The sequence below is a fragment of the Caenorhabditis elegans genome, chromosome V (genome assembly GCF_000002985.6).
Source record: "Caenorhabditis elegans chromosome V".
Classification (NCBI taxonomy): Eukaryota; Metazoa; Nematoda; class Chromadorea; order Rhabditida; family Rhabditidae; genus Caenorhabditis; species Caenorhabditis elegans.
The window spans coordinates 17,985,553-18,004,950 of NC_003283.11; the positions used below are offsets into that span (position 1 = coordinate 17,985,553).

Genomic DNA, 19,398 nt, shown 5'->3' on the forward strand with positions numbered 1-19,398 from the left:
ATTTTTAGTACTTTTAAAACAAATTTTTAAATAAAATCTTGGCCAAAACTGTCTTTTTTGTGAAAATTTACGGAAATTTGTGAATTTTCTATCAATTTTTTGGTGAAAAATGACTAAAATTAAGGAAAAATGTGCAATAAATTCAGTTTTTCTGAGAAATTTCTGGATTCTAATGCATTTTTCTGGTTTTTAGACCAATTTATAGCGGTTTTCAGCGAAAAATACACGAATTTCAACTAAATTCAGCATTTTAGGTAAAATTTGATTAAAAAACAGCTGTTTTTCTGAAAAATCTGAAAATTCACCGGTTTTTGATGGTTTTTCATAGTTTTTAAGCTAAATTTCGTCAATTTTAGTCATTTTTCAGCAAAAATCGATGAAAAATCCCGTGAATTTCCAATATAAACGACAATTTTTGGAAAAAAATCCCAAAATTAACAAAAAAATTGCCGGGTACGGTAGGCGTCGGTGTTTGCGTACTACGTGTTTGCGTACAATGTGCATATTGCGCTGCCTACCGTAACCTATTGATTTTTTAATTTAATTTTTTCAGATTTTCAATCGAATTTTACTGGTTTTTAGGAAAAATTTCCAATTTTTTTAATCAAAAATCGAAGAAATAAAATATTTTCCTACTTAAATACTCATTTTCCGTCGGAAAAATGCAGAAATTATTGGAATTTCGTCTAATTTTCCCGTATTTTCAGCTCCAAACACACACAAAAATGTCGGTATGCCGGCGGCGGCGGGACCCGATTGCCGACACAATTTACTCATTTTCACCATTTAACCGGATATGTGTCATATTATTCGGCGCCGTCTCGATTCATCTCACTATTGGAACTTATCACACTTTTGGTACGGAGGAAAACGGGAAAATAGCGATTTTTCGGGGAACAAATGAAATTTTTAGTGAAAATTTTTGAATTTTCAGTGAAAAATCTTAATTTTTCTGTAAAAATTTCAAATTTTTAGTAAAATTTCGAATTTTTGAGGGAAAATTCGAATTTTTCAGTGAAAAATTTGGATTTTCCTGTGAAAATTTAAATTTTCAGTAAAAATCTCAATTTTTCACAGAAAGTATTGATTTTTGATGAAAAACAGAAGTTTTAGTGAAAATTTTTGAATTTTCAGTAAAAATCTCAATTTTTCAGGTGAAATTTGAATTTTTCGGTGAAAATTTTTTTTACTGAAAATATGGATTTTTCGATAAAAACTGATATTTTTAGTAAAAATTTCGAATTTTCACCCTTAAATTTCAAGTTTTGCAGTAAAATCCTACTTTTCAGGAGAAAAATTTGAAATTTTCACCCAAAACACCCCTTTTTTTCCCAGGAAATATGCTTCCATACATGGCTTCTTACATGCGTAATTTCACTGATCCCAGTGTCAGAATTGAGCATATGATGTGGATTCCGACATTTCAAGGATGTTTCCCATTTGCAATGGTTATTGGTGGCTTAACTTCGAGTACTTTTAGTCCAAGAGTTTCAGCATTTATTGGATGCTTTTTGGTGACGTGAGTACCTCGCGTAAATCTGGAGAAATGAAGAAAATGTCATCAAAAATGCTTGAATTTTGAGCAAAAAAGCCTCAAAATGCCGAAAAATTGCAAAATTTCAAGAAAACGGCAACAAAATGCTAAAAATTGACTTTTTTAACCCAAATTTGTCTCTTAAAAGTATGAAAAGTCCCAGTTTGCGAATTTGTTGTACTTTGTGGCAAATGCGCTCTATTGCTAATGGCTGGTACAAATTACAGTATTTCCCTCCACTTTGTAATTGTTTCTGAAAAAGCCATCGACTTTAAAGGGACATTTTCTACCTCATGTCCCTTTAAAGTAGATGAGCCCCAGCACAAATACACTGTGGAAAATACCTGAAATTGTGCCTACTATTCTCAATGGGGCGCATTTGCCACCGGGGATGCGGAAGCTATGCCCAAATTTTCAATTTTTTGAGAAGAACTTGGGATTTTCCATAAAACAATTAATTTTGGCTGTGGCAATTTTTTCCATCGAAAAAAGTCTAATTTTTTAGTGAAATTTTTTTTTTCGAAATAGCAAGTTTCAGAAGTGTAATCAAAATTCAAAAAAAATACAGAAAAATTCAATTTCTATTTCAAAAAATTATAAATTTTGAATTTTGTACAATTTGTTTTCAATGCCCTGAGAAATTTCAAAGTTCCAGTAAACTCCAATATTACAGTGTGTATTGAAATTGTACGAATTCTGCACGAAAAGTGACTTAAAATCCATTTAAATCAATATTAGCACAGAAAACTCGCAGAAAATTCTAATAATTCCAAATAATTACGGAAGCGCGCGAATTATTGCCTAAAATTCTATTCTCTATTGATTTTTCGGGATAAATAGCCCAAAGCGGCAAAAATTCGAAGTTTTGTGGCAAATGCGCTCTATTGCTAAAAGGAGGTGCGAATTTCGGTATTTCCTCCACTTTGTAATTAGTTCTGAAAAAGCCATCGACTTTAAAGGGACATGACATGTGTCCCATGCCCCTTTAAAATAGGTGAGTCCCAGCACAAATACACTGTGGAAAATACCAGAAATTGTATCTACTATTCTCAATGGGGGCGCATTTGCTACCGGAGATGCGGAAGCTATGCCCAAATTTTCATTTTTTCCAGAAAAACTTGCGAAAAAAATGAAAATCTGAAAATTTCTGTTACAGATCAAGTGTTGCCCTGTCCGCCTACGCAATTCAACACAGTTTTGCATTATTCTTCATTGTATACGGTCTACTTTTTGGTTTGGGATCCGGAATCGCCTATGTTACAGCCGTCTCCACTGCTATAAACGTCTGAAATTTGCTGGAAAATTCCAAAAAAAAATCTCTGAACTTTTTCAGTGGGCTCCCGACAAAATCGGTGTAATTTCGGGAATCGTGGCCGCCGGTTTTGGGCTTTCTTCATCGATTTTTGCCCCAATTCAGACGATGATTGTGAATCCGTTGAATCTTCCAGCTACAAAGGATGGGTACGAGGTTTTCGGCGGAAAATCGAGAAATTTGGCCTAAAAATCCGAAAAAATCAGAGTTTTTTGGATCAAAATTCGTGAAAATTGGACGAAAATCGCCAAATTTCCTACAAAAAAAATCAATATTTCCAGATATTTCCTGCAACCGGAACTCCTACACCGTGTTCCAGCATTATTCACAAAATTGGCAGTGATCTACGGAATTATGCAGGCGATGGCGCTGATTGTCGTTTGTGATCCGCCGTTTCGGGTGAGAAATCGCGAAAAAACAGTGGAAAAATCGGAATTTTCGCGAAAAAATGGTCTTAAACGCATTTGGGAAAAGTTAGGCCATCAATTTTACTTGGTGGCCTAGTTTTAATAAAACCTCGGCCATCAGTTTCTTCCTGGTGCCCAGTTTACCCAATTCTAGGACCTCGACCACCCCTTTCATCTTCGTGGCCTAGAAAAAGCTCGGCCACCGCTTCCCTCCATCTGGCCTAGTTTTTGAAAATCTCGGCCACCCTTCAAAATCCCGTGGCCTAGAAAAACCTCGCCTACCGTTTCCACTGAAGTGGCCTAGTTTTGAAAAACCTTAGCCATCCGTTACTCCCGTGGCCTAGTTTACCCAATTCTAGTACATCTGCCAAGCGTGGCCTAGAAAATCCTCGCGGCCACCATTTCCCTCTCTGTGGCCTAACTTTCAAAAACCTCGGCCACCACTTTCAATTTAGATTCGTCATTCCGGTTTGGGTTCCCTCTCCGAATACATTTTCTCGTCCTCCTCCGCCTCCGCAAATCAGCGTTATTCCGGAGTGTCGTACAGCCGTGTACGGTTGGATGAAGTTGCCACGTCATCAACTGATGAACCGGTATATTTGCCGTTGTGTTTGTGTGTAATGCTGTGGTTTTGGTTACGTGGCCGTGAAAAGTGGAAAACTCGGCCATCATTTTTTTTCAGCAGCCTTCTTTCGGCAAAAGCCGCCGAAATTTGCATGTTTTAGTCCCCTCCACTATTCTTAGCATGATTGCACGTAATTCAGAGCTTTAACAAGCAAATTTTGAAATTTTGTGGCAAGTGCGCTCTATTGCTAATAGGAGGTGCAAATTTCTGATATTTCCCCCACTTTGTAATTGTTTCTGAAAAAGCCATCGACTTTAAAGGGACATGATCTACCCCCATGTCCCTTTAAAGTAGGTGAGCCCCAGCACGAATACACTGTGGAAAATACCAGAAATTGTATCTACTATTCTCAATGGCGCGCATTTGCTACCGGAGATGCGGAAGCTATGCCCAAATTTCCTTTTTTTTTTTCAAAAAAACCGAATAAGACCAGGAAATGGGCGGAGCCTAACGAGTGACTAGTTTAAAAAATAAGAAAACTCCCCTTTTTGAATTTTAAAGAGATGACATCATTGTAATAACCAATAAAGGGGCGGAGCTTGCATTTCTTACATTTTTTAAACAAAAATCTAAATTCCCGATAGTGCAGCACTTTTTTCTGGAGAACTTAATTTTCTAGTTTTTTCCTGAAAATTTTTGTATTTTAAGAAAAAACGGAACATTCTGTGATTTTCGCCATGAATTTCAATTTTTTGTCGCAAATTTGACAAAATCGTCCAAGAAAGGGGCGTGGCTTGTGTCCCACAAATTTTTTTGGCTTCAGCAGTTTCGGTTTTTTTTTCCAATTTTCCTTCAAAAATTGGGTTTTGGTAACATTTTTTTACTAATTCCAGTATATTTGCAATTTTGTGGCAAGTGCGCTCTATTGCTAATAGGAGGTGCACATTTTTGGTATTTCCCCCACTTTGTAATTGTTTCTGAAAAAGCCATCGACTTTAAAGGGACAGGATATATACCCATGTCCCTTTAAAGTAGGTGAGCCCCAGCACAAATACACTGTGGAAAATACATGAAATTGTATCTACTATTCTCAATGGGGCGCATTTGCTACCGGAGATGCGGAAGCTATGCCCAAATTTTCAATTTTTTTTTTGTAATTTTTCCAGAAATCCCGCTCCACTGAGTCAATTCTGGAAGAGGACGACGAAGATATGGACGAGGATTATGAGCGGCCAGTATTCGATAATGGTACTTACACATGGTGCCAGGCTGTCCCATTACGGTTTGATCTACAAAAAATGCGGGAATTCTTCGTTGCCCAAAAAATGTAACGTCAGCACGTTCTTAACCAAGCAAAATCAGTTGAGAACTCTACGTCTCTTCTCCCGCATTTTTTGTAGATCAAGCCGAAATGGGACACTCTGAAACCACGTGTGTACTTGAAGATTTGTTAAATTTTTGTTAAAAAGTCGATAAATTTTGCAGACGAGGACACAACAATCCAGATGACATCCAGTGAAATGCTCAAATCACCAACTTTTTATTGCCTATTCGCATCGCTGTTCTGCTGCTCATTTTATGCGAATATGTTCTATAATTTGTATAAGGTAACTGGAGAATTTCTGGATGAATTTGGCGCGAAATTCGAAATTATCATAGGAAAAAACCGGAAAATTTCGATTTTCTAACCCAAAATTCGAAATTTCGGTGAAAAACAAATTTTTAATGACTGCAATTCGCCGATTTGCCGGAAATTTTCAATTCCGGCAATATGCCGTTTTGCCGGAAATTTTCACTTCCGGCAAGTTGCCGATTTGCCGGAAATCTTCAATTCCGGCAATTTGCCGATTTCTTGGAAACTTTCCATTCCGGAAATATGCCGATTTCCCGGAAACTTTCAATTGCGGCAATATGCCGTTTTGCCGTAAATTTTCAATTCCGGCAACTTTTTAGATGGATTTTTTTATAAAAGGCGAAACACTTGAAACTGTGCCTTTTTGAAAATTTTTTCCCGTTTCCAATTTTGCCGATGAAAACTGAAATTCTGAAATTTCCAAAAAAAAAAATGTGCAGAACCACAAATTTTCGGCAATTGCCGTTTTTCCGGCAATTTCAAAATTCCGGCAATTTGCCACCCCTGAATTCCACCAAGAAATGCAACAGTTGCGAGGTTTTGAAAACTTCTCATCAATTTGCTTAAAATTTTGTGGCAAATGCGCTCTATTGCTAATAGGAGGTGCAAATTTCTGATATTTCCCCCACTTTGTAATTGTTTCTGAAAAAGCCATCGACTTTAAAGGGACATGATATACCCCCATGTCCCTTTAAAGTAGGTGAGCCCCAGCACAAATACACTGTGGAAAATACCAGAAATTGTGCCTACTATTCTCAATGGAACGCATTTACCACCGGGGAAGCTATGCCCAAATTTTCAATTTTTTGGGAAAACTTTAAAAAAACAAATATAACCAAGAAATGGGCGGAGCCTAATTAGGAACTGCATTTAAAAAAAAAAGAAAGAAAGTTCCCTATAATGTTTTTTTTGCATAGAATCGATTAAATTCCGTTATCTAACAAAAAATGCTCTATGTAAAATTCTATGAAAACCAACACCCCGTAGCTTCAAAATTACCAAGAAATGGGCGGAGCGTAAGTAGGCACTTGAAAAAATATTCTTGTAAAAAATGAGAGTTTCTGGAAGAATTTTGTAAAAGGTCTGACTTTGAAAAATTGTGGAAAAGCCTCAATTTGCTCCGCCCGATTCGATTAAATTCCGATTTCTAATCAAAAATTCAAAAAACTTCATTTTTGTGGCAAATGCGCTCTATTGCTAATAGGAGGCACGGATTCCAGTATTTCCCCCACTTTGTAATTGTTTCTGAAAAAGCCATCGACTTTAAAGGGACATGACATGTGTCCCATGTCCCTTTAAAGTAGGTGAGTCCCAGCACAAATACACTGTGGAAAATACCAGAAATTGTATCTACTATTCTCAATGGAGCGCATTTACCACCGGGGATGCGGAAGCTATGCCCAAATTTTCAATTTTTCCAGACGTACGGAGAATCCTTCATCGAAGACGATATGTTCATGGCAATGGCCTTCTCAATTGCTTCAGTTGCAAATGCAATTGCACGAATTGGATGGGGTTATTTGACGGATCGAACGAGTTTTCAAATTGCTCTTTCAACTGCCACGTGTCTTGCCAGTGTATTTCTACTTACTATGCCAATGACTAGGGAATTGGGAAAAATGGCTTTCTTGTTTTGGGTTAGTAATAGTCATTTAAAAAAAACAGAAAATGTTTGTAAAATTTTGAAAAAAAAACCCCCCAGAAATAATAGAAAATCAATAATTTTGGTTTTTTCCTAAATTCGAAAAAACAAATTTTTTTCAGAAATTAAAAATTTACAATTTAAGCAATTTCGAAAAATTTCAAAGTTTTTGAAAAATTCCCCTAAAATAGGGAAAATTTGAATTTCCCGCCAAACAATTTTTCAGAAAAATTTGAATTTTCGCCAAAAATATTTCAAAATAAGGGTCTCACCACGAATTTTTAGAAAAAATTGTTTTTTCCTGAAAGTTTTGAAATTTAAAAAAAACCGAAAAAAAAACGATTTTTTTCTGAAAATTCTGTAAAAATTAGAATTCTGAACAAATTATTTAGCCGAAAAGTTTTAAAAAATCGATTTTTTTTTTGCAGCTCGTCGGAACATTTATCTGTATGGGTGCAACTCACGCGTTATTCATCACTGCAACTGTCAAATGTTTCGGAAATCGGCATAAAGCCAATAATTATGGATATTTGATCCTTTCAACGGTAAGGAGCCATTAATTGGGCGGAGCTTATGCTATTTTATCAAATTTTTGTGGCAAATGTGCTCTATTGCTAATGGCGGGTACAAATTACAGTATTTCCCCCACTTTGTAATTGTTTCTGAAAAAGCTATCGACTTTAAAGGGACATGATCTACCCCCATGCCCCTTTAAATTAGGTGAGCCCCAGCACAAATACACTGTGGAAAATACATGAAATTGTGCCTACTGTTCTCAGTGGGGCGCATTTACCACCGGGGAAGCTATGCCCAAATTTTCAATTTTTGGGGAAACTTTAAAAAACAAATATAACCAAGAAATGGGCGGAGCCTAATTAGGAACTACATTTAAAAAAAAAAGAAAGAAAGTTCCCTATAATAATTTTTTTGCATAGAATCGATTAAATTCCGTTATCTAACAAAAAATGCTCTATGTAAAATTCTATGAAAACCAACACCCCGTAGCTTCAAAATTACCAAGAAATGGGCGGAGCGTAAGTAGGCACTTGAAAAAATATTCTTGTAAAAAATGAGAGTTTCTGGAAGAATTTTGTAAAAGGTCTGACTTTGAAAAATTGTGGAAAAGCCTCAATTTGCTCCGCCCGATTCGATTAAATTCCGATTTCTAATCAAAAATTCAAAAAACTTCATTTTTGTGGCAAATGCGCTCTATTGCTAATAGGAGGCACGGATTCCAGTATTTCCCCCACTTTGTAATTGTTTCTGAAAAAGCCATCGACTTTAAAGGGACATGACATGTGTCCCATGTCCCTTTAAAGTAGGTGAGCCCCAGCACAAATACACTGTGGAAAATACCAGAAATTGTGCCTACTATTCTCAATGGGGCGCATTCGCTACCGGGGATGCGGAAGCTATGCCCAAATTTTGAATTTTTCTCAGAAACTTGTAATATTTTTTTGCAGACAACGAGTGGAATCCTATTGGCAGCGATCTCTCAATTCTACTTGAAAGCCATCGGATACACATATCTCTTCATAATCACTTCAATATTTCCATTTTGTGCATTCATATTCATTTCGTGTATTCAATGGACCCCGCAGGGAAAACTTGTCACATAGTTTTATTTATTTATTTGCATGCGGAAAATGGGAGAGATTTTGGGATTTTATTAGAAATTTTCTGGAAAAAAAGGAAATTTTAGATATTTTTTTAATTGGGTTAATTTTTTCTTAAATTCCAAAGTTTAAAAAAATTCTAATAATTTTGGATTTTTAGATTTTTTGTTTTCGGAAAAAAAATAGAAATTACCAAAAAAAATCGGACTAAAAATTCGTAAATTCATTTAAAAAAACAGGGTTTTCCTGAAAATTCCAGAAATTCACTGAAATTTACAACAAAAAAATCAATTTTTTAAAAGAAATTTTGCTTTTTTCTCTGGAAATTACAAATTTACCGAAATTTTACATAAAAATTCGGAAAACTCTGAAAAATTTTAGGAATGATTTTTTTTTTTGAAAAAAGTAAAAATTTTCAGAAAAATCACAGTTTTTCCCGAAAAGTCAAAAATTTACTGAATTTTCAAAAAAAAAAACACCTTTTGTATTCCAAAGTTTTTTTTCGTTTTTTTCTTGTGAACGACATTTTTAGAAAAATTACAAAAAATTTGAAAATCCAAAAAAAAAATTCTGAAGAAAATTTTCAATTTATTGGAAAAATTTTTCGAAATTTACAAAAAAAAATCCAATTTTTTCATAAAACTTTTTTCGATGGAAATTAAAAACTTTACTATATAGTTTTTAAAATTTTTTTGAAAATTCTGAAATTTACCGAAATTTAAAACAAAAAAAAATCAATTCTAGAAAAAATGGTCAATTTTTCAGAAATTTCAAATTAACTGAATTTTTCAAATAAAAATTCAAAAATTCTGAATTAGCTCGAATTTAAGTTAAATCTGAAAATTTCCTAAAAATCCCAAAATTTTCCCAAAATCCCCCCCCCCCCCCCCCCCCGAAAATATAGTTTTTTTTGCATAGTTTTAACGCACCACCAACTCACCGGTTTCTTTCCCATTTTTGTGTCAGTATTTTCAATCACCGCCCACTTATTGGTTGTAGCTCCGCCCCCATCCCACCCACACCAAATTCTTTGCCGTGACGGTTCTCCGAGTACTTATATCTCCACCATTTTTCTCCCGGAAATTAGAAAAAAGTATAAATTTTTATGTAAATTTATAATGTATCAACAATAAAAAACAGACGATTTTTTGTGAAAAATGGATTTTTTTGGGTTCAAAACTGGGAAAATTGGGGAAAAAATCAATAACTTATTAATAATTCTACAGAAAAACACACACACACACATATGATATGGAATTATCGATTTTTTGAATTTCTTTAGATGATTCCTCGCTTTCGCTGCTCGTCGATTGAGTAGCAGTACAGTTCACATTCCTGAAAGAAAAATTTAAAAAAATTAGCATTGGAACGCGGCAGAAAAAGTGGAAAAAATAGATTTTAGCGGTGGAGCGCGTTTGCATTTTTTCCTAAAAATTTGAAAAAAGTCGATAAACGATCGATTTTTTTGCACTTTTGAAAAATTATTGATTTTTTGAAATTTTAAAAATCTTTTTTTAAAGGTCAATTAGCAGCTCTTTTGCGGAGCTCTTTTTCAATCCGTGAAATTTTTTTAACTTTTTCAGAGAAATTATCGATTTTTAAAAAAAATCATTCAAAAATTCATATTTTGACCAAAGTACAAATGTGCTCCACTGCTAAATCGATATTCTTGCGAATTATTCAAAAATGCCGAAAAAACCCGCAACTTTTTCCGGTAACTTTCCGATACGTTAGAACTTTTTGAAAAAAATTCCCAACTTTTTTTTTTCTGAAAAGGCCTTAAATATCTCACCAATTTTCTAGAAAATTATTCGATTTTCAGATAAAAAAATTTCCCGGCCTAATTATTTTTCTTTGCCCCACCTGAGATTAAGTCTAAGCCTAAGCCTAAGTCTATACCTAGCCTAAGCCTAAGCTTGCCCCAAGCCTGAGTATAAGCCTAAGCCTAAGCCTACGCCTAACCCCAAGCCTAAGTCTAAATAAACCCAAGCCTAAATAGCGTCAGTGGCGAGCTAACGTGGCGAGCTAACGCTCGCCACTGACGCCAAGCCTAAGCTAAGTTTAAGCCTAAACCTAAGCTAAGTTTAAGCCTAAGCCTAAGCTAAGTTTAAGCCTAAGCCTAAGCTAAGTTTAAGCCTAAGCCTAAGCTAAGTTTAAGCCTAAGTCTAAGCTAAGTTTAAGCCTATGCCTAAGCTTGTCCCAAGCCTGAGTATAAGCCTAAGCCTACGCCTAACCCCAAGCCTAAGTCTAACCCTCTTAAAAAGTTACAAGAAGGTTTTTCCTTGCGCTTGGAGCGCAAAAGAAAAGAAAAAGAGCTATTTAGACTTAGGGTGCCCAACTGGAAATCCCAATCCAACCAGCCTAAGGGCCTGAAAAACATACTAGGATGCCCAACTGGAATAAAATATTGGAAATCCTTATGACACACTTAAGCCTAAGGGCCCGAAAAAAACTAGGATGACCAACTGGAATAAATTATTGTAAATCCTTATGACACACCGGCGGTATGGCGCGGCTTAAGACTAAATAGCCACTTTTATCAAAATACATTTGAGCTCGCCTTGCGTTTTACAATAACTTCTCAGGCAACTCAAAAGTAATCTGTGGATATTTTTCAGTAATCTAAATGAAACTATAGATTACTGAGAAACTTGGAGATTTCGTAATATTTGGAGGGAAGCGAGCAACCTTTGGGGATATTTTTTCTTAGTAAAGTTATAGAATGCCATTATTCAAATTCCTATCTCATGGGAAGAAAAGTTCAAATTCTGTACCAACAGCTCGCCTTGCGTTTTACAATAACTTCTCAGGCAACTCAAAAGTAGTCTGTGGATATTTTTCAGTAATCTAAATGAAGATTATTTCTAAGAAACTTGGAAATTTTGTAATATTTGAAGGGATGCGAGCAATCTCTACATATTTGAGATCAACCTTTGGAGATTTTTTTTAGTAAAGTTATAGAATGCCAATATTCAAATTCCTATCTCATGGGAAGAAAAGTTCAAATTCTGTACCTGCGTATATTTTTTTATAACTCCGTTCTTCCCACAAGAAAGGCCTTCTTACCATGAGACAGGTATTCAAATATCGGCAGCATTCATAGGTACAGAATTTGAACCTTTCTTTACATGAGATAGGAATTTTATATCGATCAAATTAACCCTCCAGTAAAGTGGGACCTTTGATGAATATAATCACTCTGATGATATCTAATTCCGATGATGAATCCATTTTTCTTTCTCTCACACTTATGCACTAAAAATGATTACTAAGTTAAGGCGTGATATTCTAAGGTGTGATAACATATGATATTTATTTTTAAATTTAAATCGATTATCTCAGTGCGTTTTCACTCAATTTTCAAAATTTTTTTGCTGTATCGCTTTAGAAATATTTGTAATTTCATTTTTTTTCCTCATAATCAAAATATCTCAAACGACCGCCATCCTACAAGAAGGGAAAAAAAAAGTTTTTGGAAAAAAATCGAAAATTTTTTTTCTGCCTCGATTTTCAAAATGAAAAAAATCACTTTTTCGTAATAATATTTACTTGAGAATGTGTAAAAAATCTTTTTCTACAAGAATTTCATCTTAAAACCAAAGATTTCTCAAAGAGAACAGCGCGCGAAGCGGTGGTTTAAAAAAAACGCGAAAAAACACACCGAAAAGGGAGGGGGGAGGTCACCGAAAAGGGGGGAGGTCGGAAATGCAAATTTTGACTTTGAAGCTCTCTAAAAGAGCTCACAGTAGACGGATCCGGATGATTTTAATGTGTGTCGACGCACCTCGTCGAGTACTATAAACTGCTAAAAAATCTCGTAAAAATCTCGAAAACTCGAATTTTCCTGCAAAAAAAAAGAGGCGAAAAATGAGGGAAAAACGTGAAGGAGAATACTCTTCATATCTCGACTCAAAGAGCTCCAATCTTTCTGAAAACAAGAATACAAAGGTGGGGCAAGCTTTTTGAAGAGACAGCAAAAAACCGCATCAAAATCCATCCACCCACCGTCAAGTTACACGCGCGTTTTCATTTACCACTTTTTTTGTCGAAAAACAGGGGGGAGGGGGGGTCACTTTTGTCGGATTTTGAAGCTTAATATCTCGGCTCCTGTAAATCAAATTCGGCTGAAAATTTACAAGAAAACTTAATTCACTGCCGTCCTCCTGTCATTAAATTTTCGCTAATTTGCACACCAAAAAAAAGGGGAGAACATGCAATTTTCGATTTCACACTAAAGAGCCCACTTCTATAGCTTAAAAGAGTCGTAGAATTTTTTCAAAATATACGTTGAAAAGCCCTCGTCGAGTTGTATACCCCCCTAAAATATCGTGAAACAATCTCAAGTATTCGAATTTTCCTTCAATTAAAACCACCCGAAAATGACAAAAAATAGCGATTTTTGAGTTTCACTCAAATATCTCGGCTCAATGAGCTCCAATCTTTCTGAAAACAAAAATACAGAGGTGGGGCAAGCTTTTTAAAGAGACAGCAAAAAACCGCATCAAAATCCATCCACCCATTGTCAAGTTACACGCGCGTTTTCATTTACCACTTTTGTCGGATTTTGAAGCTTAATATCTCGGCTCCTGTAAATCGAAATCGGCTGAAAATTTACAAGAAAACTTATTTCACTGCCGTCCTCCTGTCATTAAATTTTGAGCTTAGGCCAAAAACTGACAAAACGCCAAACTTTAAAAGTTTAAAAAATAGTTGAAGGGCATTTTGAAAACACCTTAAGCTCCATAACTCGGCGAGTTTTGATGGAATCAATTTGAAACTTCAGACTTAAGCTTATTGGTGGCTCATACGCCTCTGTGTAAAATTTCGCTTTGATCGGCCAACGGGAACCCTTTCAAAAATCGAAAAAACGTTATAAACCCAAACCTAAATAGCGTCAGTGGCGAGCTAACGCTCGCCTCTGACGCCAAGCTAAGTTTAAGCATAAGCCTAAATTAAACGTTAAAAAAAAAAGTACAAACCTGTTTAGTTCTTGGAGATCTCCACAAATTGAAATCCAACTCTGGACAGTATGGGAAGATGTAGGGTTCACATTGATCAGTGTTCGTGAATCGATTCACTCGTCTGAACCATCTGTGAACTTTCTGTGCAGGGTCCCGACTGTTGAGTGTAACATTTGGACATCCATTGACAATAAGATCATGCCAAAGGATAAATGGCATTGGGTCACATCCACGGGATGGAGATCCGATTGGACATGCGCAGAGCTGGAAAATATTAAAAGGTTTTGGATAAACTAATCTAGAAAAGCTTAGTACTTTTTTATATTCAAGATACCAGAAGATATTTAATTATAGAACTGTATAAAGAATATAGAAAATAGAAAAAGAGTTAACACAAACACAAACAAGATATTTTTTTCCAAATAAGTTTTTTAATGTTTCTAAGAGGTTTTTAATATTTCGTACAGTGCATTGTTTTCCACTTCTACGAATTTAAAGGGGGCGCATTTACGCGCGATGGTCCCGGCATTGGTCTCGCCACGCACCCCAAAAATCAATGGGTGGCGCGTGTCGAGACCATCGCGCGTAAATGCGCCCCTTTTAAAGTCGTAGAAGTGGAAAACAATGTACTGTACTTATCACCGAAATATTAAAAACTTCTTAGAAACAATATGTTGGTTGTGTTTCTTAACTCTTTTTCTATTTTCTATATTTGTATTTTTTTTTCTTTGAGCCGCAAAATTCCAGGAAAATGTGTAGATGGACAGATTTTCAAACGATTTTCAAAAGCAATATCGGAGTGGAAAATGAAACAAAGGAGGTCGAAAGTGGAACACATTGACATTTAGCTAATGGGACTTCACTAGGATAAGGATGAGAAAGAAGAGGTGAAATTATGTGTGAACTATTGATCTCGAAAATTTGAAAAGATGTACGGTACATCTCCTTGTCTACCCCAAATGTTTTAAAGAATATTCTGAATTACACTGAATTATTCGAACTTAATTCTCACATGAATGTTTATTTTAGTACAATTTTCATTTTTAGGCTTAGAAAACAACATTACTAACAAATGTTGTTGTAAGCATAAAATACAGAAAAATGTTCCAGAAAAATGTGGGATAGAAAAGGATATGTACCAAATGTACTATTGGTTATAGCTGTATACTCCAAACAACGAAAGAATTCAAAAGGTAACGAAGTTGATTTTGCGTATAGAAAAGGAGTACTATTATGTGTGAAAATGAGCTCACCTGGCACCCGTTCCTCTCTGTAACGACTGCACAATCCAATCCAGTGCACAACATAGGTGGGCAGTTATCCACAATCAACTTTCCCAAATCCGCAATTACTGACTGTTGGGATCCTGTAAAAATGAAAGTTAAATAAGCACTGGGAGTTACACGAATAATATAACATATTTTCCCGTGTTTTTTTCCATTGTCTGCTATTGAGCACTTTCACCTTTAGTTTAAAAATTTTCCTATGGGGAATTAATAGAAACATTACAATTATCAGAAACGTCATTATATATTTTGAAGATCAAAAGGAACTAAATATCAAAATGTATATAAGCATATTGCAATAGGTGTACGAAAAGCTAATGGACGAGTGGAATGCTAATAGGGACGAAATTATAATAAAGTAGGTGTGATATTAGAAAATTATGTTGCCACATATTATACAAATACTGTTTAAACTGAACTACAAACTGTTTTAAATCTAATGCAAACCTTATAATACTCTATAATACATATGTACTATTATTTAAAATATACATATGAATAATGCCTAATCAGATAACCTGTTCATAATATAGCCAGATTCCAACCAATTTAAAACGGTACTAGTTTTATGAGTTTACATCTACACAAAATTCGAATTTTTCATATGTAGTATCGGCCAGTATCGTTTTAAATTACTTTGAATCTAGCTATACTATGAACAATTTATCCGAGTGATAACTGTGACAGTCCGTAATAAGAAACATAGTTTTCTCAGCATTTTTAATAATGAGGCACATTATTAACTCAAGCTAATAAAGTAGCAAAAGTAAACAACTCACTCTGTGCAAGAACATATGACACCGAAATGGCGGAGATCACTGCCAGAATGGCACAAAACCGCGAATTCCTCATGGCGTTACCTGAAATTAAGAGACATATTGGAGAGTTTTTGGTACAAAGATAAGAAAATTGAATACAATGAAAGACTAGAAAAAGAAAGAAGAAGAAGAACAAAGGAAAAAAGTTAAAATTTTCAGAAGGGAGAATACATAACAAATTTTTAAAAATGAAGGTAAAACCTTTTTCCAGATAGTTTAAAATGCATATACATTGCCTACTTGACACTGAATTTACGCTAGGAAAATCGATTTTAGACGGGAAAACTTCAAAAAATACACTGTTTTTAATAAGATTTACTAAGATTTTTTAAAAGTGGAAAAAAAGATACATATGTTGTTAAATAATCGTATATACAGTCTAATATATGAAATTAAACGCTAAAATACAGTAATTTTATGAAAAAAGCACATGCTTTTCAAGGAAAATCACATAAATCCCACATCATCCTTATTCCCGACAAATAGTTGATACGCTGCTTCACATAATCAGAGAAAAGTGATAAGAAGGCACCCGGTCACACACTCGAATAAAAAACCGACGAACGAATAATTAATGGATTGTTCAAGAAATGGAATGTATGTGTTGTGGAAAGTAAGTGAAGGAGAAGAGGATAAAGAAAGAAAGAAAAGGAATTGGGAGTGGAGAATCGGGGATGGAATCAACTGATTAATTGAGGGGCGAGGGGAAAAGGCAACGATCGGATTTCGACACTGCAACTTTTTCCTCACGAGGGACGAGGAAAAGTGGTTTCTAGGCCATGGCCGAGGGGCCGACAAGTTTCAGCGGCCATTTATCTTGCTTTGTTTTCCTCCTGTTTTCTTTCGTTTTTCATCGATTTTTTTCGTTTTTTCTTAATAAAACTGATAAATAAATATTTTTTGCAGATGCTAAAACAATTTCCAAGTAAAAAAATTATGTTATCAGTCGGCAAGTAGCGGTGAAAGTGGACAATGTAAAATGATGGATTACGGGAATACAAAACCTAAACTTTTTCTGAAACATGATACATATGCTACTTAAATGCTGAAATTACCTGATTTTCATAAAGACCGCTGAAAAAGTTTTGAGGTTTTCAAAATTCAACATTTTTGGTGAAAAAGTAGAGATTTTCGCACAAAATGTTGAATTTTAAAAATCTCAAAACTTTTTCAGCGGTCTCGTTATGAAAATCAGGTAGTTTCAGCATCTAAGCAGCATATTTATCATGTTTGGAAAAAAGTTTAGGTTTAGTATTCCCGTAATCCATCATATAACATTGACCACTTTCACCGCTACTTGCCGACTGAATACATATTTTTTTCATCTGGAAATTATATTAGCATTAGCAAAAAATATTTATTTATCAGTTTTAATAAGAAAAAACGGGAAAAATCGGTGAAAAACACAAGAAAACAAAGCAAGTACAAAATGTCGTAAAATGCGGTGTATTGTGTGCAAACACCGATTTTTCGCTATTTTTTCCGCGGCCCTCGTTTGAAAAAAGTTGCAGTGGGAGGAACACTTAAAGAAAACACTGCACAAAGGAACAACGTTCTGAACTAAATAAGCGGGAATATTAAAAAAAAATGTCTGCAAACGCTTTTTAATTGCTTAACATGGTTCAAATTGTATAAAATTATCAACAATGTTAGTCACTTCATTGGGGATATTCAATAATCAGTATTGGAAGCTCTACGGTCAAGTAATACAATTAGAGATGATAGTCAATAAATCTTGATATAGGCAATTTTGGCAACCCTTGAGGAATTGGGATGAATTTGTGGGTTCATGGATTGTTTGGCATACTGAATCCGATAATAACATCAGTTTTCCATAAAGCACACTCTAAATCACTCAAGGGAAGCTAAAGAATAGGAACACATATTTGAATCGTTCTAGCAATTAAAGGTTGTTACTGCAAAACTGTTGTCCATAGTTCGTACTCCATAAATTTTTGATAAGGATGATGTCAATAATAATGATACCGAATTAACAATATTAGTTTCGCACCCTAATGAGCTTATGAGCTTATGAGCTATGTACGTATATTAGTATAATGTGTAAAATACACAAATTGAGATGGTAGTTAATAAATCTTGATAGATGCGGTTTTGCCAATTTTTGGGTATTTATGTTTTCTGCCATGCTGACTCCAATGCCAATATTAGTTTTCCGTTAAAAATTTCAGAAATGTAATACTATGGAACATTTTTCAACTAAAATGAATATGAACACTGTTTTGAACAACACGAACATCGTTTCAGCAATCAAAAGTGTTTAATGCAAAACTGTACATAGTTTGTATCTTGGAAATACTTGATACGTATGCCAAGTATAATGAAGATACCGAGTTAACACTATTAGTATTACGATTATTTGCAAAAAATACAGATACATAAAGTTTGTAGTCAATAAATCTTGAAGGAAGAATAAAGTTGAGCTCAACACAGAAAATTCGATTCAATGTGGAGAGATCAGAAAAGTATTGCCTAACGCAACAAGGTGTGTTAATACATGATAACAAGACAATTGCATAAGGCAATGGTGGTCAAACGAGAAAACCCAATCTCCTTCCAAGGATCAGGTTATCGTCTAATTGGAGAAGCGGATTTTCGACACACATATAGTAGTGAATGTGAAAAAGCAGAGAGAGAGAAGCGGGTTTGCTTTTTGCGGTGGTGACGGATGGATGAGGCGGGGGAAGACGGGAGGGAGGATCCAGATTCCGGCACCGAACCAAGAAAAAAAAACCCGATCTCTTTGTGTTATTCTAACGAGGAAGGAGAATTGTGACATTTAAATGAATGAGAGAGAAGATTTGAAAATGAAGAAAGAAAGAGGAGACAAGGTTGAAACAAGGTGGCAAGCCTAGCGGATAAAAAATGATTGACGGGGGAAGGTGGGAGGAGATGGACAAAAGAAGAATGATGAAGGAGGTGGATCGGGGGGAAGGTGTGAATTTAGATTAGATAGATAGAGTGGTAGTATTTCAAAAAAGGGCGTGTAATCAAAACTACAAGTTAAAAGTTAATGTACAGGTTCTCTCTACTCCTCCTACGATGATCGTCTCAACCAATGCAATCTCAAGTCAGTTCAACACAGACGAATCCTACAAATCCACAGGACGTACCATAATATTATTTGCGGTGATTTTCATTTCCCTGATGTCTCATCTCTTGTCAGAAAAGCCCGATCTCCCAGATTTCCTTACTTACTATGCATCTGTGGCACATCCAACAAAAGCTTTTTACATAAGTATCTTCCCCTATGGAACAGTGTAGCTTTATTATTACCGGTTAAATTTTCCCGCCCAGCCTTCTCAGCACTTATAAGCTCTCTACCTCTTGATAAATTTCTTCCCCACATTTGATCTCGAAACTATATTACGGTTACTTGATCATCTTATCGCTCACATGTTTTGTCCTTTTTAAATCCTTTGATTCTTCTTCTTGCCATTTCTTTAAAACGTGAACGAATAAAAATATATTCGTTGTGCGGCATACCGATTTAATTTCCGGTCTCCTCGCGACTTGGAGACTGTCGGACCAATTTTCAATAGTTAATTTTTATTTTGAGGTTACTACATACTTTCAAAAGTTGTAATCTCGAAATTCCCTTATGTA

The 19,398-nt window shown here is 35.2% G+C and overlaps 2 protein-coding genes across 3 annotated transcripts; one reads left to right on the forward strand and one right to left on the reverse strand.

The window, feature by feature from the left end:
- Positions 1–707: 707 nt before the first annotated feature.
- On the forward strand, positions 708–8,994 carry Y59A8B.21 (MFS domain-containing protein; the record flags this gene model as incomplete). 2 transcript variants are annotated; one of them, NM_001373182.2, is made up of 11 exons in its annotated part: positions 708–858; positions 1,336–1,519; positions 2,691–2,817; positions 2,868–2,995; positions 3,128–3,245; positions 3,709–3,846; positions 4,985–5,066; positions 5,304–5,425; positions 6,873–7,088; positions 7,522–7,638; positions 8,557–8,712. In NM_001373182.2, exons 1-11 carry the CDS (start codon positions 726–728, stop codon positions 8,710–8,712), a joined length of 1,521 nt encoding a protein of 506 aa, NP_001360616.1. In that variant the 5' UTR covers positions 708–725. The 2 variants fall into 2 exon arrangements, with proteins under 2 accessions (NP_001360616.1, NP_507519.2); NM_075118.4 differs by lacking the exon at positions 3,709–3,846 and having other exon boundaries at positions 8,557–8,994.
- Positions 8,995–9,794: 800 nt separating this feature from the next.
- Positions 9,795–15,816, reverse strand: lon-8. The gene is made up of 4 exons (NM_075119.5): positions 15,736–15,816; positions 14,924–15,036; positions 13,689–13,934; positions 9,795–10,044 (listed from the first exon to the last, which is right to left on the reverse strand). Exons 1-4 carry the CDS (start codon positions 15,806–15,808, stop codon positions 9,988–9,990), a joined length of 489 nt encoding a protein of 162 aa, NP_507520.3. The 5' UTR covers positions 15,809–15,816; the 3' UTR covers positions 9,795–9,987.
- Between the last annotated feature and the right edge of the window lie 3,582 nt (positions 15,817–19,398).